This window comes from Martes martes, assembly GCF_963455335.1.
Source record: "Martes martes genome assembly, chromosome: 8".
Taxonomy (NCBI): domain Eukaryota; kingdom Metazoa; phylum Chordata; class Mammalia; order Carnivora; family Mustelidae; genus Martes; species Martes martes.
Window position 1 is genome coordinate 37,802,950 of NC_137895.1, and position 23,216 is coordinate 37,826,165.

The 23,216-nt window shown below is 40.7% G+C and overlaps 1 protein-coding gene across 3 annotated transcripts in view; it reads left to right on the plus strand.

The window, feature by feature from the left end:
* Positions 1-1,593: 1,593 nt before the first annotated feature.
* The window catches only part of LIN7A (lin-7 homolog A, crumbs cell polarity complex component), a gene marked incomplete at its 5' end in the record, with an annotated part of 119,802 nt that continues 98,179 nt past the window's right edge, over positions 1,594-23,216 (plus strand). Inside the window, 2 exons of one of the 3 annotated variants that reach the window (XM_080810563.1) lie at positions 1,596-1,675; positions 2,487-2,573. Coding sequence is in view for 1 of the 3 variants with exons in the window: in XM_080810562.1 (XP_080666688.1) it covers positions 1,594-1,675 (82 nt within the window). Of the gene's footprint in view, positions 1,676-2,486; positions 2,574-17,116; positions 17,134-23,216 lie in introns of those variants that run through there. The other 2 variants (XM_080810562.1, XM_080810564.1) reach the window with 2 other exon arrangements.

Below are 23,216 nucleotides of genomic sequence, written 5' to 3' on the forward strand. Positions count from 1 at the left end.
CTCACAAAACTGAGATTGTAGAGTAAAATTAGTGCTCTCATTTTACCGAATCTCAGTGAAATGGAAGGTTATTAATTCCTCTGTTTGACAGATGAGGAGAAGGGATCAGTGGGAGATTATGTGATTTCTGAAAAGCCCATAACTAAGACTTGAATTTCAAGATCAGAGCTCTTTCTTAAAACACTAAATGAAAATATAGGCATACTGAACTACTATTTTAAGTACGTCTTTAGGATCTACTTGGTGTATGGCCAGTCATCTTTGACTTGCTCAAATCATTGGTGAAATCTTGCCTTTTTTTTTTTTTCAAATGTAAAAAATGGGTTGGAAAAGATCTTCAGAAACCACCCACATTGTAACTAGAAGACAATGAAATAGATTACATGCAAATATCTTGCTGTAAAACAGTGTCTGCCTTTAGGAATATATTGCTAGCCAAAACAATTTTGCTTTGTCATAGAGAAGGGGATGGAGGCAGCTTTGTCATTTCCAATCCTGAACCCACAGTCATCACCTTTTTGCTTATGTAAGATTTCTATATGCTTCTTATTTTTCTTGATCAGGAAATGAAAGTCCCTACAGTGGCAGGATAGTGGAAGCCATCTGTTGGGGTGAAGGGGTCACAGCCAGTATTTGAAGGTTCCAGTCACTGAATCTTGATCAACTGACTCTAAAATGACCCTTTTAATAACATTATCTCCCACCAGACCACAGGCCACATGAAGGCAGGAACTGTCCTCAACTCCCAAGTGAAACCACAGCACATGGCAGGAACCCTCCTAGCTTTCCTGTCACACACGTCAATGAATCAGCGAGTGGCAACTCTTAGTAACCAGTGGCTATAAATCAACCCCCAAAAGTGCTAGGTACACGTTTTTCAAACTGAGTGACAGAAATTTCTCTTTGTGTGTATGTGCTTTTAATTTAAAACCATTTTTAAGAAGTTTGTGTTTAAGGTATATTATTTTCTAGGCAATACACTCGGGTCCTTAATGGAGACCTAGTGATGGAACACGGGCCTTAAGTCCGTTATCCTGGATACTGTTATACCTCAACATTCCAAAAAACACTTTAACAGAAATTAACAGCAACTATAATGAAATCCTGACATTTCTGAACTAGAAGCGTTTTCTAAGGGGTGGGATTACTGGGTTGACAATTTCTCTTAATCTGAAAAAAAAAAAAAAAATCCATCTTCCTTCCTCCCTTCCTCGCCCCATCTCCTTTCAGTCTTCTCCCATCCCGAGAGACGCACGAAGACTCTGACCGTTTTTATTTGAGTGGAAAGTTGAAAGAGAGCAACACACCGGCTGCACTCCTTGGGGTGGAATAGCAAAGTTCTAGGGCACAGCCTTCCTGCCCGGAGCCGGCGAGGCAGCCGCTCTCCGCTACCTGCTCGGCTTCACGCCGCATCTGAAGGTCCGCCCGCCGCGGAACAGTTGCGTCTCCATCTGGCTGCCAACCCACCCAAGCTTTCTTCTCCTCCACCACCACCACCTTCCCTCCTTCCCCCCTCCTCCCCCTCCTTTCCGTCTTCCCTCTCCACCCCCGCCCCCAATCTCCTCCTCTTTTTCTCACTACAAGCGGTTGCTGATGCTGAAGCCGAGCGTCACTTCGGCTCCCACGGCAGACATGGCGACATTGACAGTGGTCCAGCCGCTCACTCTGGACAGAGGTAAGGGAGCGGCTCGCCCGCCAGGCCACTGCGTCCCCCCTGCCTCCCTCTCCGCCCCTGCCAACTCCCACCGGGACAGCCGGACGCGCTCGGGCAGGGGCAGCAGGGCGAGCGAGGACGAGCGAAAACGAGCGTAGAAGGCGTTCGCGCGGAGAGCAGGATACTTTCTTCCCCTTTCTCTGCCCGCCACGTCCCCACTGTCCCTGCACGCTGCGCTCGCCCGGCCCAGGGACGCCTTCGCCGGGCTCTGGCGCCCCCGCTGCCACTCCCAGCCCCTCGCCCGGTCGCCTCCGGGCCGCCGGCTTTGTTGGAGCGGAGGCACAGAGACCGGTAGGCGCCCGGGGCTCGGGGTTGGAGAGGGGCAGGGAGGAAGCTCGCCGCGCCGGGCGAGGGCGCCTGCAGCCGGAGACCGGGGAAGCCTGGCGAGGGAGCCGCCTGCCAGCCTGCGCAGCCCGCGGGCCCGAGAGGGAGGAAGTTTGTCCGGGCGCGGGGGAACGAAGGTCGGTAGGGCTGCGGCTGCTCAGGCGGCCGCCCGGGGGCGGAGGAGGCGCACCCCGGGGTGGCCTGTGCCGGGGCGCACGGCGGCTGGGCTGCAGCGGCGAGGAGCTGCCCTCGGCCGAAAGGGCAAGGCGGAGCACCGGCAGCAGTGCCCGAGCTGGGGGCGCAGCGTCGCTGCCGCGGAGCCCGACTCTTTCCGGCTTCGTGCTCCGAAGGCGGCCGGGGTCTCCTCTGCCCCCCGCCGTCCGCCGCGCTCCGGTGGTGGCAACTCAGTTTCTCCTGCCCCGGCCAGCCTCGTTCCTTCTCTCCCCAGCCCGGTGTCAGCGCGGAACCCCGGCTGTGGAAGGCGCTGGGACGCAGCGCAGACTGGCTTGAAATTCAACTTCTGACCCGCGACCCGGTGCGTCTTGCTCTCTGACTTGAATGGGGAAGCCGTGTTTGCTTCCTCCCAGGACCTCGCCAAGCCTGAGGCTAGAACCCCCCGCTGCTTTGCGGTGGGGTGGGGGGGCCTCTCTGGAGCGCGCGTACGAGGCTGTACCTGTGCCTGTGTGTTCAGGTTTCCTTTCTGGCTTCCGACGTCTAGTTATGCAGGCGCGGGAGTCCCACGACGCCGCTGCGGAGGACACCTGCTTGTCCCCGACCGCAGCAGCCGGATTTAGGACCCTGGGCGGCCATTTGGAAATGGTGTGCTCAGTCGGAGATGATTTAGTCCGATGTGCCTCTAAAAATATTCTTCCTAGCGGATTAAACTGGACTGTGGGGCAAAGCAAAAGAGCATCCCGCTGCGAGTACGGTGCAAGAGCCAGGGAACTCAGTGGGGTTTTAATTTGGAGAGATTGTGGATGACTTTAACGCAATCTGTTGGCGCCAGAACAGATAGTATGTAGTGCCCATAGCAACCTTACTTGGGGTAAGAGTTGAAAAATAAAAACCAAAAATAAATAAATTAATTAATCAATTTAATTAAATTTAAAAATGTAGTAATTGATTTATGTTGGGAAACGTTGATTTGCAAGCTACTAAATTAATAACAGTAGTTAAAGAACTCAAAAATCTAGGGCATAATCCATGATTTCACCCCAGTATCATCATCTACACTAAGCAGGATAAATCCATTGCCACTAAGAGCCAGATGGCAAGCTATTAGAAATTATGGATTTCCCACAAATTTCTGTTTTAATGTTATGAGCTCTTATATCGTCCCATTACTAAATCAGCCTTTAAATATCCCAAGTAAAACGACTATACTGGGAGAAAAAAACCAACTGCAAGAAAATTGCCTACCTGAGCAATTTTATATATTAAGACTACTAAAAGTATTTCACCTCTTGGGTTTTACCTTAGCCCTGAGATTCCTGACGCAGTTGTGGAGAAGTGCAGTCAGACCGGGATCTATTCTTAAAGTTTGTTCTTGTTCACAGCCAGACTGTACCTGTCCTTTCCAGTGTGATTAGGTCCATTTAGTAAGTAGCTCAAGAGGCAGAATGAGACTAGATGTAGCTGAATAAATTAACCATCAGCCAACTGCAAAGTCTGATTTGTGGCTGATGAGTTATTGACACCATTGCTGTCCATGAAGTCAGTGTGTATAAATATTTTTCCCTCTACCTTATTAAAACATGATTAATTATTTGATTAATTGCATCATTAAACCAATGAGAGAAAGAGTTCTGAAGAATGTTCCTACAAAAAAATACAAGTCTGTTTAGAAAGACAGCCCAATAATACTTATCTGGGCCCTATTTGGTTAGAACTGTGATGCTTGCTTTGGATGGGTTGGTTAGCATCTTTGGGCATCAGTTTTCCTCTGTGTGCTGTAAGGAATTTGGATTAGATGATTCTGACACTGTGCAACTTTAGTAGTCTATAAGTCAATTAGTTGAAATTAGAACTCAGTTTCTGGTCATCTACTGGAAGATTTTCCAGATTAGTCTCTCTCCTAGGTTGTTTGAGTGACCTTTGATGTATCCGGAGGTCACCCACTGATTTGGCCCCGTCAAAGCATTTCTCACATGCTGGTGCATCTGTCTCCTTGCTGAATGGTTGCTCCTTGAGGGAAGAGACCATTTCTAAATTCATTTTCATATTCTCAGTGCCTGCCATAGTTCCTGACTCACGGTAGAAGATCAAAAATTAATGTGAACTAAGGACTGCAGTAATTTAAACAATGTTAAAAGATAGGGATTTAGTAGTGAACCAAGGTACAGTTCATAGATTCATGACATTTTGGCTCTGGGAAAGATGGCAGGAAAAACACATGCCAGTGGTTCTTAACCTTTCTTTCCCTCTGTGTGCTTGACAGATTCCTATCAGTAACCATGGCTCACTGAAGCTGTGATTAGTCACCATGGGGGGCTGGAGCAGGTAGGCAAAGGAGAAGGAAAGAAGATGCTTGACAAAGCCTCCCAAAGGCATCTCAGCAAATCAGAATGCATAAATTCATAATTTGATTTTTTTCCTAGCATCTTTCCTTTTCAAGTGAGACACATTGAAGAAGTAGTAAGTATTTTCAAGGTTACTCTATTAATTAGTGGGAGATTTTATGCTAAAATTTAAATCTCTTTGTTCGATGCCCTTTGGCACCATAAACCGATTTATCTGGAATCTTCAGGGCAAAGGTTCTAAGCAAAGAAATCAAACCTGTGGATTGAAATTAAAATTTACTCCTCCCAGAATTCAAAAGATATTATCTGAAAGTAAGAAGCTCAGAAGTCTACACCAGCTTCTTGGACCTTGTTTGGGAAGCAAGATTTTGCCAGGATGAGGCTGGGCTCTGAAAAGATGAACACAGGGACTTAATATTCCAAACTCTTTTCCACCTTCCATTAAGACCTCATATTAAGCCTGAAAAGGCCTCTGGTGGCTATGGCCAGAGCTGGCTCCTGTTCACCCTGGTCCTAGTCCTTTGGATTCTTTACTTACTCATTGAATGCCTGGTATAAGGCAGACCCTACTATAGAAAGGCTAACTGGTTAACACGGTGGTGAACTAAACAGACATAATTCTAGTCTCCATGGCAGTTAAAAACCATGGGGAGAGAGAGAGATTATCCATCTAAATACATATGCATACACACATACACAAAAAATTCACTTATGCAATAAATATTCATTCATTGAATGTATATATCATATATGTATATACGCATAAGGTATACATATGATATACTACTCTCTCTATATATAATATACTATAGAAATACCAGAAACAAAAGTTTCTGCTTTTCTGGTCCTTAAGAGTGTCGTGGTGGAAACAGATAATAAATAAGGGACTGATTAGTTAATTCAACAAATAAGTATTGAGTGTGAGCCTTATGGAAAGCATTATTTTCAGCTTTGTGGCTAATGAACAAAAGAGATAAAGTCTAACGGAGTTTACACACTCATGAGTGAGACGCAGAACGCATTCACGTACAATGCCACCAAGAAAAGCTAAGACTGGACCAAGGAGAGTGGCAGGGACTGCTCTTGTGGATGTGAGAGTCAAGAAAGGCCCTCCCTCCTGGACTGATGACATTTGAGAAAAGATCCAAAGGAAATAAGGAAGCAAACTCTGCAGACATGGTGGGGGTAGGGTGGTGGTGATGGGGGGGTGCCCTCTGCAGAAGGATGTTATCTGTGCATCCTAGGAACATCACGGAAGTCTACATGAAAAGGAGAGCACAGGGAAGAGTGGTGGAAAGTGAATGTGGGAAGTTGGTGGCCAGGAATCGGATGATGTAGGTTATGATGTGGATTTTAGATTGGTTGAAAGTCTGAAGACAGAAATGATATGAAGATGGAAAAGAATGGGGAAGGACCTATTTACATGGTGTTAGGCAAAGAAAGGTCATGAGAAAGCAAAATTTAAAACTGAGTTCTGAGGTATTAATACAATTTTTAGGAACAACATTCTGGATAAAGGGAAGGATACACGTAAAAGCAACTTGACTGCGTACAGCTTGGCTACCATTCCATTAATACATCTAGAACCAAACAGATGATCCAAAAGAAAAATTACCAAGAAGTAGTAACACTCCAAATGTGACTCCTAGGATAGAAATTTGGTTTTAAGTATACCAAGAAAATCTATAGAGCAGCTTTTTCTTCTTATTGGTGGGATAAAATATCATATAATTAGATTTTTAAAGACATACTGAGAGCTGTAATGTACACATCACTATGCATAAATTTACATATTGAACCCAAGTGGTCATACTATGAGATATAGTCATTTTTAGTCTAATATTTTATATTAGACAGTGATGTATAAAGTAGTACCTGTAATTTACCCTTGTGGCAGAGAGAAGAGCCTGATAAGGAGATTAGTGTGGAGTCTTCTCTGCCAGAATTGAAAATGTTTATAGCAATTCTTCCCTACACCAGAGGTTAGTTTGTCCCCGATTATAATCTCTAAAACCGGGAATGACCTTCAGCTAAACTTAAGAGAACAAGGCAGGATGCAATCCATGATACTTAACACTTTCATAACAAAGAACACAGGAATACTTCACTACATTCAAGATCATGAATTTAGGCACTTTCTTAAATACAATAGCTCCAACTCTCCTTCACTTTCCATCTCAAGGTCAGAAAAGATAACACAACTGAATTCTTCAAAATTTCACTTCTTTCTACCTCCCCCCTCTAACTTTAATCGGAATTGCTTTTTCTTTCCTTTCCTTTTCTTTTTAAATTAAGGCTTATAAACAAATAACACAAAAATAGGTCTTAGAGAACTATGGATAAATAAAACAATTTCTAGGTGTGATTAAAATTGTATCAACTTTTGAGACTTTGTTAATGACATGATTAATAGTTTACAATCTATATTAGGTGCCTACGTAAAATAAAACATTGATATCCCTGAGTTAGATGCAACTTGGATAAGTCACAAAAGTATAAATGGAAATCTTGATTTCTTGGTTTCTGAAAAGAGTCATAATCTAAGATATTGATTAAACAAATCTTGCTGTGTTTTCTCCTTAAGAAAATGAAACTTTTAGTCCTTTAAAAATTCTAATATAAAACCAAGAGCTTTTATTTTGTGGATTTCAACTTCATGAAAAAAAAAAGTGCAAAATTGAATGCAAATGAAAATCCCATGGGTGCCACACTTTTCACGGAATTTATGATACATTAAAATTTTTCTTTCTTTTCCTTTCACTTTTCAAGGCATGCAGAGCTTATTACTTTGTGTATCTCCCAATTCAGGCCTTGGGCAGCCCTATAGCTTTCTAATCAACTGTATTTGCCCATTTTTATAAAATCTGCATTTGCCTGAAAATTGCTTTTGCTCACAGCCCAAAGGGGCTTGCCCCTCCTCACTCTCCTTGCTATTTCTTTTAACATGAGGAGCGATAGAGGAAAAGGGAAAACAAAAATTAAGGTAGTTCTTCTGTTGTTTCACACGTGTATGCCCTGATGGGGGAGGAAGGACAAGAGGCATCGACATTGTCTTATGGCTCTTGTCCTAAAACCTTCTCACATCAGTAGCCAAGTATGTTTTCATCTACAAACATTAAGTGCTTGCTTGATTTCTCGTATTTTCTGTGAGCTTCGCTACACCTAAAAAATTTATTTTTATTGAACTTTTTTTTTGACAAATCAATATCCGAGTCTTTCATTCTTCACTATATAGTTAGTTACACAACATTTTCCAGGAGTCAGAATTACGCCATATCCATCTTCTCTTTTCCTTTGATAATGAAAAGTTGCAACAAGAAGGTCTCAAATTTTAGAAATCTGTTGATTATTTAAAAAAAGGTATTTTGCATGTAATGGGAATTTTATGTACAGTTTTAAATCTGAAAAGAAATCAAGAAATTAATGATAGAGCTTCCAGAAAAAGGAAAAAATATATCTGATATATACTCTCTGGTTTGGTGCAGTAGCTATTCAAACCCTGAGACATATTTGGTGTGCTCTAGTCATTTATGAAACTAATGCTTTTGCTTTTGGAGTGCTTCCTGGGGGATCACAACTAGGGCTAGTAAGGAGAAGGAAACATGGAATGAGTAGTGTCAAATGGGGTGCTGTATACTGGGTACTGGGGAAGCTATTATAGGTGCAAAGCCAATACCTCTTGGAGAGAATTCTTTTCTTAGTCCTGATATCAGTCTATTAGGATACAGCCTTCATCAGGTCAGGGCGCTGGGCTTGTTTATGTAGAACTCAACACATTGTCTGGCACGGAGTTGGCACGCTCCTAATATTTGCTGATTGAACGAACGAATGAAATTGACTTAGCTGGACTGCCTCTCATGGACACATCTGTAATGTTTAAAAAACAAAAAAACAAAAAACAACAACAACAAAAAAAACAGCCTTCCAACCTATAATAATGTGAAAAGGTGGCTACCTTATTCTATCACTTTGCTTCTGTGTCTGTGTATGTGTAGCAGACTCTTAAAAGTGGCGTGCTCCCCAGGGCCAAGAAAGGCTGCAAAGTGCTGGTGTTGATATCAAGGGCTACTTTCATCGTTCACATCCACCTGCAATTTTAACTTGTTATTTGAACCACTCAAGCTAATGCTAAAATACAGCTGAAAAGGTTAAAAAAAAAAAAATGTGTGTGTGTGTGTGTGTGTGTGTGTGTGTGTGTGTGTGTATTTGTATGTAGAGGGGTCTAGCAGAATTTCCTTTGTGCACGTGCACACACACATGCATGTGCACACACATACACACAATCTACACTGCTTCATCCCTTTTTTAAAAAACTACAAATGTATGAATGATAAAGCTGTGTTCTGATAAGCAAGTTAAAACGGATTTAATTTGAAATCACTATGTGTTGGCAAGGGGGAACACGCTTTAAAAGTCATATTGATTACATTGATGATTTACTTCTGGGCTAGGTGGTAGACAAGTTATTTTATGATTGAATTTTACTAACATTTTGTGCTAGCTGAATTTGAAGACTGGTCTAATAAAAAAATAAATATGCCCAAACACTACTTGGAAAAAAATTATGTTGAATTAAGACTTACTTTGACTTTATACTTGGATAGTTATTTATCTTGGACAGAAAACTATAGCTCCTTCTTTAAAGTGATGGCAATTTCCCCTAGAAACACTGTAGCTATTTCAAGTCCAACTGGTTCTGCTATTTTTGTTTACTTGGCCAGTGTGGTGATAGTTAGGATATTCCAGTATAAAATCTGTTTTTTTTTTTTTCCTATCAAAGAATTGTCTTTAACCAAAAAAGGCTAGAATATAAATCACAAAATGGCAATACAAGTTAAGCCCCCAGTTTAGATGGGGGAGAAAACCATCAAATCCCAGCTGAGTTTATTTAATAAAAATGAGGGAATTGTGGGATGTGGCTGAGAGATTCCTGAAAGTGATCTTTTGAGGAAAATTGAAGAAGAGCAGTAACTGCTGATAGACAAATACCCTTGATTCCAAAAGGGTGAGAAAAATGTTTTAGGAAACTGTAGTTCAATCTACTGGTTTTGTGTTTTTTTTTTTTTTTTTTACAGAAAAGGCAGTGATCAGCCACTTTTTATTTATTTATTTGTTTAGTGTACCAGAATTCATTGTTTATGTACCACACCCAGTGTTCCATGCAATACGTGCCCTCCATAATACCCACCACCAGCCTCACCCAACCTCCCAAGTTTTTGCTTGCTGGCGGAAAAATCTAAGGACAGTAATAGAAGAACAGGATTTTGGCACTCATAAAAGAAAGTGGTGATCCCGCAGAGCCTGCATGAGATCACTGAGAATAGACCTTGTCAAATTTCAGGTGTGTGCTATGACCCTACAATACGCATGACATCTCAGCTTTTAGAGAAGCCTTATGGAAAGTGTAGAAATACATGAAGTGGATGGTCATATTCTAGGATTTCTAGTGGTTGAAACACTACTCCAGGGCAGTTTGGTTCTCTGTCCTATTCACTGTTGTTACCGATATTTTGGATGAGGGTCTTGGGAGATTTGTATAGATGATGTAGAACTAAGCAGGATAGCGAATGGTTAAAGAAACCATATCAATGTTCTAAAATTATACCTGGCTTGAATGGCAGGTTACAGCATAAGAGATAAAATTTAGGGGCAATGAATAAAGTCCTCATTCATTCACCAGGAAAAAGGAGCCAACCCTGGCTATTTACTGCTCTTGGTCATACTGCCCAGTGAATACTGCCCCACCAACTGCACTCAGCCACCTGGAAGACCTCGGTCCTGGGCTGGTGTAGGGGGTGTTTCAAATGGCAAAGAAGCATTCCAGAGTCAGCCTGCCAGGTTTTGAATCCCAGCTTTTGGATTTACTAGCTCTGCAACTTCCAAAGTTACTAGACTCTTTTGACTCTCCATTTTCTTGTCTGTAAAATGTCAAATGACAAAAATAGCACTGACTTCATAAAATGTTCGCTTTACATGAGCTAATACCTATGAAGTATGTATTACTATTGTACATATTACATTAGGTCATTCTAGTAACCACTCAACAATGGTAATTATTTCTTCCTTCAGTCATGGAAGTTCTGTCACCCCACCATACTCCCAGGGGCCAGAGACAGATAATATTTCTTCTCTTCAGGCTATCCTAAGAGACAGGGACTATTTATTTTGGTATTCTCTAGAAGCAAGATGCATTTGGAGATGCTTGGAGGTCAAAACCAAGTTTCTTGTATACATACCTTATTTGCCAACCCACTCTCCCCAAATCACTTTTTTCTTGATGCTTGATTAACAGTTTTTCCCCCCATAATTCCATTGGAGTACTTAGCACACAAGATTGACTTTTTCTTTTTTTTTTTACACTGCTCTCACCCCAGCAAAATTAAGTTATTTGCATTCATCTTGTTGTTCCCATTACCTATCACAGTGCCTGAAAGATAAGCACTCAGATGTGTGCTGAATAAATTACGGTTGGTTTTCACATGTTGCATGTGAAGGGAGTAAGCCTAGGTAGGTGAGCAGATGACACAAGATGACAGATTTTTATTTAAGAAAAAAAATTATCTACATTTATTCTGCTCAAAATTCAAATGGGTGCCTTCCAGAAATTAGTGAACATCTTACTACTGGATTCCTGGAAATGTACAGGCAAAAGTTGGCTGACAGATTGGAAAAGCTACTGAGTGACTTTAAGATTCAGTAAAAGTTTAGAACAGAGATTAGAGTTTATGTAGATGTTCATTGTTTTTGTTTTATTTTATTTGTATGCGGATAGCAAGAGTGTTCTAAATGGTTGACTGGGGAAAACGTAACCAAGAGCAACTTTTTTCCCCTCTCCTTTGTAGTGCTATTTCATTGTTAAGCATCACAGAATAGGGAGAGGCATATAGATGCCAGTGAGGGGTAGGAGCTCCGGATCTGGATGGCTGGGTTCAATTCCTCCCTATCCCTACCTCTCCCTTGCTATGTCAACTTGGCCTGTTGCTACCCTCTCTCTCTCTCTCTCTTTTTTTTTTTTTTTGTTTTCATCTGTAAGATTGGAAATAATATCTCTCTACCTCTTGAGGTTGCTCTAAAAATGAACTGGGAAAACATACGCAAGTGCTCAAACCATTGCCAGGTCCATATAGATGCTCAATCCTGATGGATTATTCCCTACCTCTTCTCCCCAGGGCATGCATTTTTCCCAATGCAATAAATGCAAAGTGTGCAAGCTTCAGATCTAGACAGATGGGGATTTGAATTGCAGTTCTGCCACTTACTATCTGTGAAAGCGTAAGACATTTCTTATTCTCTCCACATCTTCTTTCTTTCATTCTTTTCTTAAAAATTTTTTAAAAAGATTTTTATTTATTTATTTGGCAGACAGAGATCACAAGTAGGCAGAGAGGCAGGCGGGGAGGGAGGCGGGGGGGCCGCGAAGCAGGCTCCTGCTGTGCAGAGAGCCTGATGCGGGGCCTGATCCCAGGACCCTGGAATCATGACCTGAGCCGAAGGCAGAGGCTTTAACCCACTGAGCCACCCAGGCGCCACTTTCTTTCATTCTTAATACAGGAATAATGACACGCACTTTGTATGGTGATCCATCCCTTCGATTCTTCCCTCCCTTAGCCGTTCAAGGAACAGCGAATGAGTCTGCTTTGTGCCTGGTACCAAGTCAAGGGCTAGAGGTAGAGCTTGCAGTCTAGGGGAGAGAGACCTTACGCAGATAGTTCATAATAAGATAGTTTAAGTATTAGAACAATGGCTCACGCATTGAGCATTTACTACATCACACTGCATTATACTACATGGGCTCCTAGGCAGCCAGGCGTTCTGCTTAGGTCTCTTCTTGTCTCGTTTCAATTAGTCCTCAAAACAAGACTTTGAGGCAGATGCTTTTAGTATTTTGGAGATGTGGGAATTGAGGCATAAACGGGCTAAATAAAGTGATTGAGGCTCAGGCTGGTTGATTCTTGAGGCCTGCAGCTTCATCACTATGCAACGCCAGAGGGCAGGTGCATAGGTGTGTAACAGGGTCTGTAGCAAGCTTTGGGGAATTTGACCTTGTAAGGGACAAAAGATGCAGAGGTGCTTGCAAAGTCTTCAAAAGACAGACAGACAGACAGACAGAAGGCACACCAGGAATGCATGATACCCTGAGAGAAATGACTTTGTCCAGTGCTTGCAAAAGGAATGTATACCATTGTTGCTCAAGATTAATTTAAGTGAGGTATTTTTAAAAGTCTACCACAATTATTGTAAAATAGCAGGCGTTTAATAAATGGCTGTGCTTAGTATTCATTTCTTAGTACCAAAGAGAAAATACCCATAGATAGAATTACAAGAAAGTACTAGCAATATGCTGTTCCTTCCCATGCTGTGCCGGTGAATACAAAAATAATGACTGTGGCATTCAGATTATGTTTTGGCGATCTGTACTGCACAGCTAAAACAGCCAAAACTTCTTTATAGAACCAGAATTTTCACAGACTCTCTTAAGGGAGTGATAATAATGTCCCAAATCCCCTTTCCTTACAGTCTTTGCCTCTAAGTGGGATTAGCGAGAGGGATCCGGGAAGATAACAGAACTCAAATTTCAGGCACACAGAGAAAATTGTGACTTCTTTTTCTCTTTCAAAATTAGCTTTCAGTGTCTTGAAGACTGTAAACACACTCTGCTTACCCATTATGATTAAAATATATGTGTTGCTGTTTTAATACGGATTTCAGTGGTGCAAGTAATGCTGTATTTATGTAGCATTAAGTGTGGAGGAGAGGTTGCACCGACGTAAAACTTCCAGATGACTGAAGTCTACTCCTTTAGGCCCCAAACTTACTAATTTTTAACTTAAAAAATATAGGATTCATTTACTTTCCTTCTTTGATACCGTGTATGTTCTCTAGAAAATGGGATTTTTGTGAAGGAATGGTGGATGGTAAATAAGGCAGTAAAACTTAACGCACATTACTGAAGGAAAGATGGGATACTTATTTGGACAGGAAAGGGAAATTCTGCATCACTCCAGCTTCTCAGACCTCCTTTAGTTATATGAGGGTGACAGATACATGCCTCTAGATAAATGAAGTATTCTGGATCGTGTAGACACTCATTTCTTCTGATGTCACATGCATTCCCAGTATTGCCAATTTGGCATCCCAATGATAACTGTGAGGAGCAGAATATTCAGATGGGCATATGCTATGTACTCAAAGTGTCTCTCCCATTCCGATTTATACGTTGAAGCCCTGACTCCCAACATGGTAGTATTTGGACTTTGGGGAGGTGATTAGATTCAGGTGAGGTCATGAGGGGGTTTGCCTCATGTTGAGATTGATGCCCTTCCAAGAAGAGACCAAAGGACTCTCTCACCGGGTGAGTATGCACATGCTGAAGGCAGAGGTTGCAAGGTAGGAAGGAGCTGAAGGAACGGAATCTGTGGGCACCTCGATCTTGAACTTCCCAGCCTCCAGAACTGTAAGAAATAAATGCCTGTTTTTTTTTAAAGCCACCTAGTCGATGATATTTGGTTATAGCCATCTAGGCTTGGACAGAGTGGCAGTCATCACATGATCTTGGCCTCCGCAGTCCTTTGACCTAAGAAGTTGAACAAATTAGCCACCGGCAAGATCTGCTGTGCATAGATAGGCATTAAGGTATGCCTAATTTCCTGCTTTGGTTTCATTTTTTCCCCTCTCTGGGTTTAGAAATCTCTGCTTTACATGTCCTAACAAGTTTTCAAAGCTTCTTGCCTTGCATTGCTCTCCATTATTTTCAGAGCTTTGAAGAAAATATATTTAATTTTTCTTTTCTTAAAAGTTTCTCCGGGATATTTTCCAAGAGGAGATTTTCTATTTGTGAATTATATGTCTTCTGAATGTGAAGGAGCTCTAACTAATCAATTGTCTTATATTCAAATAATACTTTCCTGATCTATTATTGATGTAGGCCTTTGCATATCTTGCTATTACCTTTCTTTGATTGTTTGTGGTTGTAGCCCTAGGGTTGACAGGATATATCTTTAATGTAGCACGGTTGTCCTTCAAACAATACACTTCAAATTGCTTCTTCCCATCTTTTGCCCTATTGTTGTACCTATGCTAGAAGCCCATGATTCATTGCTATTAGGGGTCACAAACTAGAGCCCCCAAACCCAATTTAGTGTGTGACCTAAGATTGTTTTTTGGGTTTTTTTCCTACATTTTTGAATGGTTAGAAAACTCAAAAGAAGAGTATTTTGACAGAAGAAAATTCTATTAATTTCAAATTTCAGGGTCCACAAGTGAAGTTTGATTGGAACACCATGTGATCATTCATTTGCATATGGTACTTGGCTGTTCTCCAGCTGTAAAGAAAGACTTTGAGAGTCAAGGAGTTGCGACAGACCATTTGGTCTGCAAAGCCCATGCTCTTTACTGTCTGACTCTTTACAGAAAAGGCTTGCTGACCTCTGCTTTTAGAGCATTAGAAAAAATAGAGGAGAGAATATGTCTTTTATATTTATTTTATTTTAACCATTTGAGGGTCTATGCCCTCAGCTCTCAGTCTTTCTTGTGCAACTGTGTCCCAGATGGCTCACTCTCCTTGCTCTCTACCTTCCCCTAAGGGTAGACTGCTGTTGCTTGTTACTTGGGATACTGGTCTGGTCGTGGGGGTCGCAGGGGTTTCTCTATTGTCCTGGCCCAGCCTCAGTCTCAGGAAGGCCCTGTGCCTGAGTGTCAAGGATGGCCTTTTCTAAATGATCCTGCCTCTCTTTGGTCTACAGACTAAAAACTGTGCCTTCGTCTCTGGAAGGTCTTATGTGGGAGAGTTCAGCGCGCCTTCCCTAGTGGTAGGAGATTTCTGATAGTATTGGCATAGGATCCTGGAACTAGGAGTTTCCTGCCTCTTCCTTCCCCCTTGTGGTAGAGAATTTTTCTTTTACCATCTTCCTGTTGTAATGTGTCTTCACTTCCGGTTCTCATCTTGATCCATTCTTTCTGAATGAGCTCCCAGTAAAAGTTTGTGGAAAAAGCCGGTGAGTATTTGCCTGTGCTCACTCCTCCTTTCGCCTTGAAGGATTTTCTACACACTTTGTTAATACTGTTTTGCCAGGTTAATTCAATCTGTGTGAGCTGTGATTCCTACTAACCTAGTTGCGTAAGGGATTGTGTTCCCAGTTGGGAAGACAGGCTTTGAAAGCATTTTTTACAGCTTAGTTAATTTTCAGTACCGATTTGCACATCTGAGCAACTATTTGGTTAGGCAGACTGTCTTTATGTTGTTATTCATATTTCAAATTAAAATCCAATTCCGAGACTAATTTGAGTGAATCTGTAATATGGCAGACTGAGCTAACACAGAACCTCTCCCATTACAAACATCAAGTTGTGCCAGATAAAACCTAACAATTAAAAAAACTATCTATAGCTTAGATTGCAAGTGAGAAAGCATAATCTTCAGGTGCCAGAAATGAAAAGGGAAGTGAAGGCTGGAATGACATCTTGGTAGAAGTGGAGGGAGGGAGATGGAAAACATGTCAGGTGGTTCCAGACTTATAAATTAGCCCCATGGTTGGGGGCAAACCAGGAGCTAGGGGTGAGGTGTTAGATATGCTCTATACCCATACTTTATACTTAATTACTTAGCTTGGATTTTAAATATGTGCTACAGAGTTGATTCAGGAAATGTTCTCTCAAGAAATGTACATAAAATGATTGCTAGTCTAGAACAAACTAGAGGAAGTAAAATGAAAGACAGTGCTCTTAAGAAACATCTAGCTACACTTGTTTCTCATAGAACAAATAATCCCTGCCAAAGGAAGGCTCACAATTAAACATTAGTACCATATCAGAAGGAGCTAGAACCTTGGACTGAGTCAGTCTTCACAACCAATCAGTGAGTGAATGAACCCTGCGTTTCCGGCAGAGGGAACAGAAATTCAGAGAGAAGGTATGTCTGTAAAACAAAAACAATTTGATGTGGAAAAAATGAGAAAGAGACTATAAAATAAACATATTTATAATTATTTTAAAAATGTATTTTAAAAGAATGGAAACTATAAGGAAATAAGCTGACACTGAAAAATTAATAGGCACATTTGAAAAACATTATTGAAAAACATGAGAAAAGAATGCTGAAAGATTTTTTTTAAATAAAATGCTATTCAATTAGGTTAAAGTTCTGAAAAATTTAAAAACTTCAGTGTATAAGACCATTTTTGTGTTTCACATACAGGGAAAAAATCACTTACATAGCAACATTTTCACTTTATCTGATGTTATAGGCTTGTATTAGAAATTACTGGGGAACCTGAAAGGAGGCTATTGTGGATTAAATATTAAACAAGCCAGGAACTGGGGGTGAGGCTTACGTTGGGTTTTGTTTTTCTGAGAAATTAATCTGATCATGTCATCCCTTGCATTAAACTCTTCAGTGACTTCTCATTGTCCAACATTCTTAACATGTTTTATATGTTCTTAATTTTATTAATTGAGCATATGCCAAATATTTATTTGTGTATGACCTCTTCCTTTTACTTCCTAGGTCCCAAATGCCTGGAACACAGTCTGGTACACTGCAGGTGTTTAATAGCTGTTGAAGAAACAGATAAACTCAAGGTCTTGGCTCATGTTCACTTTGTGGGAAAACTCCTCCCATCCTCTTCTTCCCCTTTTCCTGGAAAACTCCTCTATTTGTCAGCGTTCAGGTTTCAGATTCTGCAAGAAATCTTTTCTTGTTCTTTCAGCCTAGTTTAGACCCCTGTTTTATACTTCTGCCGCACCTTATAATTCCCTTCTGTAACATTACTCAATTATTCACTTGACAAGTAGTTTTTGAGCGCCTGCGACATCTCAACCATTGGTCTAGGCCCTGGGAATGCAGTAGCAAACACAACAGACCATCTGAACTCTTGTGAAGTTTACATTCTGGTGTGGTTGGGGTGGCGAGGGCAGGCAAGACGAAAGTAAACAAGTAAATACATAGTACTTCATTTAATTATAAGTAGCAGGAGGACACAGGAAGCAAGCTTAGGGCGATGAGAGAGCCAAAGAACTGGAGAGTGGCTCACGGACACAGGGGCCCAGAGAGGTCCTCATGCAATGAGGCATTAGCCCTGAGAATAACTAGGGGAAATGGACCAGTCAGAGGAAAGAGCAAGGGTAAATGCCTTGAATCTAGAATGTTCTAAAGTCTTATAGGACAGCAATGAAGCCAGTGTGGTTGGAACAGTGTGAAGGAGGGAAAGGGTAGTAGGAGATGAAGTCAGAGAGGGACTTTTTAAAAAAAATTTTTTTTTAATTTTAGGAGTGATGTCATTTTAGTTGGTACATTTACCACAGAGCTGGGCATGGTGCAGGGAAAAGGGACATGGTATAGCTTCTGGCCTCGTGAGGGTTCAAAGGAGTGCCGGGGGCCCAACAGCTCCAGGACAAGCAGTGAGATGGCACCAGGCGACACAGGCCAATTCAGGATGTGGGGTGTGGGGCTGGGAGCTGGGTGTCCACCACTGATTCTAGAGGACCCCGTAGCTAACCCTCTGCAAAGTTGGTGGGCTTAGGAACTCCTTTCCTCAAGCCTCAGATGGGGCTTGCTCCGCTTCAGAGATCCCGGTCCCAAGGTCAGGGCGTGGCCATGGTGGTGCCCACCGGCTTGAAGGGCAGTTCCTGGTCACAGCCTGGGGACTGATCGGGTCCAGCTGAGCTAACTCAGCAGAAGGTCAGCATCCAGCTCCTTTCCGTGCTGCTGGGGCCATCGCAGCAGTGAGGGTCCCACAGAGCCAGTCCCCACGATCATGGCTTCTGAGGGCCACGTTGGCTGCCTCCTGGAAGAGGGTGTGGACGTTTTTGTGGAGATGAGCTAAGCGTTGGAGAGAGGCCACTGCACCCACGGACTGGGTGAGGCTTGCTATTTTAAGGGCTTTGGTTTTTTACTCCTAAGATATTAAAGCCATGAGAGGGATTTTAGTTTGAACAGGCTCTCTGCTAAGTTGACAATAGTGGGTAAAAAGTCCATGGAGAGTTAGAAAGTAATTAAAAGAATCTAGATCAGAGATGATGGCATTTGGGACCTAGGTAGTAGGAGAAGCAGTGATAGGTGGTCAGCTTCTGTATACATTGGAGACATTTAGCCAGCGAGATGATGAAAGTTTGAATATAGGGTATGAGAGAAACAAAGCAGTCAATCATGATCAGGCCTCTGGTCTGACTATCTGGAAAGAGGGACCCCAATTTACTGAGACTGGGAAGACTACAGAAGAGCAGAGGGAAGGGGTTATTCCAAAAGGAATACAAATTTGGACATGTTGAGGTATCTATAGGATGCACAAATGAGTTTGAGTTAGCAACTGTATATAAAATTCTGGAACTCAAGGGGAAAGTCCAAGATGGAGATATAAATAGGGTTATTAACATATAGATGTTATTTAAGGCATCTGGAGGGTGGAAAGATGAAGATTGTTGACTCAGCTCTGGGTAATTCCAAAATTTAAAGGTTGAGAAGATGAGGAAGCATGAGCTAGAGAGGAAAACCAAAAGAGAGTGGTGATCAGAGGCCATGTAAATGTCTTTTAAGAAGATGGCAAGGATTATCTCTATGAAATGCAAACAGGTAAGATAAGATATCATTTAGGAATTGACCATGGTGTCTAGCAGTGTGGAGTTCATCGGTGGTCCTGACAACTTGTTGGAATAGCAGGTGAAAGCTTCATTGAAATAGGTACAACAGAGGATGGGAACAGGTATTTTAGAGACAGAATGAATGAGTTTTTGGAGAAATTTGCTTTCAAAGGTTTAGAGAAAACATAGACTAGCTGGAAGAAAGTAGAATACTTGACATACTTAAAACTCTGTGTCTGTAAGAATGGTAAGAATTCTATGTTGTGGTAACAGCTCTGTCCATTGTGTTAACTTTGTTTGCCTACTATAATACTTGACCCACAGCAGAAGCACAATTAAATACTTCTTAAACAAGTACCATTTCAGTTAAAATTAGAACCTCAAATTTGTTATCATTTAGAAATATTTTCAATTGACATTGCTTTTTCTTTTAAATTGGACAGGCATATGTATTTTGACACTGGTGAAAAAATGAAGCGATCACAGATAATATGATTATTCCACATCTACTCCCCAGTTCCCCAGCTGACTTAATTATGCAAAGCACCGCATACCACCTTTATTTCAGAAAAACCATGCGATGTGACAAATTAATTTGCTAAAAATATTCAGCACAGGTAGCTTTAATTATCTGGAGCAGAGTTTTTCAAATCACAGAAAAAAGAAAGAAAATCTTATTTTTCTTCAACAAAGTAGACTTTGACTTAAGTTTGGAGAGAATCAGGAAACCATGAAGTCTTTTCTAAAGTCTTTTCTAAAGGAGTGCCATAGTTGTGTGTCAAAGGTTGATTCATTGCTAAGGGATGGTACACAATTATGTGATGAAACACAGGTATTTGATCCGAGGATGGTCAGTTGTCGTACTACAGATCCTAAGCCCGACATTTAGGGAACTACACAGATGAATGAAGTAATAAAAGATAAGATGAAACACATACGGTGCAGATAGATAGGGGTGCTTAGCTTTGTTTGATGGATAATCAAGAATGTTTAAAACTTTTAAGGCAGGAAGTGAAATGATCTGAGCTGTGAATTTATTAACTAATATGAAAATTAGCTGCAAGATTGAAATGTATGAAGATCAGTGTTTTACAAACATGACTCTGGGAGATTTTATTGGATGCACTTTGAAAAAAGTTCCATGGTAAAAGGAATGAGGAGATATCAGGTCTCCAAAGTGCTGGATTAAGCAAACTTAGAGATGTCTGTAAACCTTACAGACATCTTTAAGCCCACAACATGGTTTTGAATCTCCAGGTCCTAGGCACATGAAGGAACTCTTTGTTCAAGAAACTCGGTTATTCTTTGAACAGTTTGACAGTTTTGGTCTGTATTTTCGTTGTGATCTGGATGACCAAACCTGAACCTGAGGAAGAATTATGGGAATGGAAAGGAAGGAGGTGGTGATAATGGGCATGTATTGACTAATAGGGGGTGAAAACAGGGAAAGGGAAAAGCCCAAAGGGAAACATATTGATCTACAAGGCTGATGAGTTAGCTTAGGACTTAATAAGTTTTGAGATGCTGTGAGGACAACCATATATAAGTTAGGGCTTTGATCCTGAAGGAAGTTTCAGAAGCACAGACACCATATAGTACACCGTGTTGGGAATAATGGGAATGATTAGAGCACTGATTAAGGATATTGAAGAAATAGTAGCTACAGGGTTTTTTGTTTTTGTTTTTGTTTTTTTTTGGTTTTTTGGTTTTTTTGGAAAAAAATGCAGGATAGAGCAAAAGACTAGTTTTAGAAAAGATATGGCAACAAGTACTTGAAAGTAAGTATTTTTTTTTTTTTAGCATGACTAGCATCATTTCCAGTATTCAAATGGAGATATAAAAAGAAAACCAATGTAAAAAATGTTTTTCTGCTCAGCATATTAATTCACTATGGCAGGGAAGTGTGATGCCTCCTTCAGAAATCCTGACATACTCAGGATACTTGGGCAATCAGAGTTTTGCGATGAGTCAGGAATTCCACACTCTTAGCTTTGTTATCCTTCCTTTGAGTCTTTGGGGTGGCCCATTGTGTCACATCAGGATTACAGTGCTAGGCTCCCATAGCCTCAACTTGACGTGCTCAGGGGTCTGCCTTCTGGGCTTCCTTGAGAACCACCAGTTCGCAAAGAAGTATTTATTCTTAGAAGTGTGCCTGTCAGCCCTTGCAGGTGTATCATGGAAAGTGCAGGAATTTAGTGAATGGCTGAAAAGCTGACAAGGCGCCATCACTAGAAACAAAACCTTTTAAAATATCATAAAGCTGAGATTAAATAAAATACAACACACTATGTCCCTTGTTGTATTAATATCCTTTACATAATTAAGTCTACCTACTTTTATGTTTAGAAGGAAATGGATGTAGCAAAACCTATGAATGCATTTTCAAGGTCAGGATGTGGAGTTTGGAAGAAAAATAGGGAGCAGAAGGTAAGCTCATAGGAAAATTAAATCAGCCAGCTCTCCCCAGATGGTCACCTTTATACTGTTTTTGTAGCTCCTGAATTAGGCACCTGTGTTTTATTCAACTCACTCCCTGCCATGTGAATTCTTGCATTTGACATTTTAATTGCAAATAAAAACAATAAATCCTGATTTTTTTTCACCAAAAAACCCCCCTATGTTTTTTACTCTTATTTTTTCTTGGAATGCAATAACACATTTGTATTTGGGGATTCCTAAAATGCTTATTTGAATTTTACAATTCAAATTGTATGATATGTTATGATAATAGAAATGCAAGTATAGTGGTTTGACACACATAAAGGATTTCTTCTTGCACTTTTCAGGAGACTGACTTGAGTAACTTTTAAGATCTGTTCAGTTTCAAAATATATATTACATGTTTTCTATAGTATGCATTTTTAAAGTAGATCTATGATTCATGATAAGAATAGCCATATGGGGGCCCCTAGGTGGCTCAGTCGGTTAAGCGTCTGCCTTCAGTGCAGGTTGTGATCACAGGGTCCTGGAATCCAGCCCTTCATCTGGCTCCCTGCTCCGCGGGGAGTCTGCTTCTCCCTCTCCTCCCTGCTTGTGCTCTCTCTCGCTATCTCTCTCTAATAAATAAATAAAGTCTTTTTAAAAAGGTGGGGGGGAAGAATAACCATAGGGATTTCATACCTAATTCAATTTAAAATGTTCCTTGAATGTGATAGTCACATGTCAAGTACCTTATCTATCCCCATACATGAGAAGAACACAGTGCCTTTAAATAAACAATGACTTAATAAACAAATGACTCAATAAACAAAAGAATGTACTTTTCTCAGTCACTGCTTTCAAACTTCAGGGGCATTTGAACTGGCATTCTTATTATTGAAATATCAGGTAAAAACAGTAAGCTACCACCATCAGTTCTTAATAAACCAACACAGTAATTTCCACTTTCTTTTGCAGTGCTTCTATGCATTGATAAGTGTTAACACTGAGGTTCATGTAAAAGAAAAGTGATTCCTAAGAGATACACATTATTTTTTTTTGTTAGAGATACCCTTGATAAATGTAGCAGAAAACTAAATGTGTTTAAAGCATTTATACAATGTGATGAAATATTTGCACCTATGTTAAGGTGCTCAGTGCACATACAATTAAAGATAGGATAAAACCACTCCGTAAATTATGGCAGGAGTGGTTTATATTAATACCACTTGAAAAACAATGCCTCTCAAATTAAACTCATTTATGTATGAGAAATTAGTCTTGCAGTAAAAAAAAAAGAGAATTCATGATCAGATTTAAAGATTAGGACCTTATCTCATTCAAAAGATAAAACCAAGCTTTTTATTTAATAGTCTCTCAAATAGAACAAAACCAAGTTATTTACTGTATATTCAAGACCTTGTTGAGTAAGTCATTTCAAGTTTATTGCATTTGCTTGTTTATTTTGACTTAATTAGATCCTAATGACTCATGAAATAGAAAAGGTACAAGTATAATTTCAAGGACATCTAGTGGTCTATGGGTTTAAATTTTTTCATCTGACAAAATATTAAATTATTATTTAATCTAATATGAGCTTGTAGCAGCTGTTTTTACCCAATTAAATGTTTTACTTGTGAATTTAAAAATTAACTCCTCATGCTTAG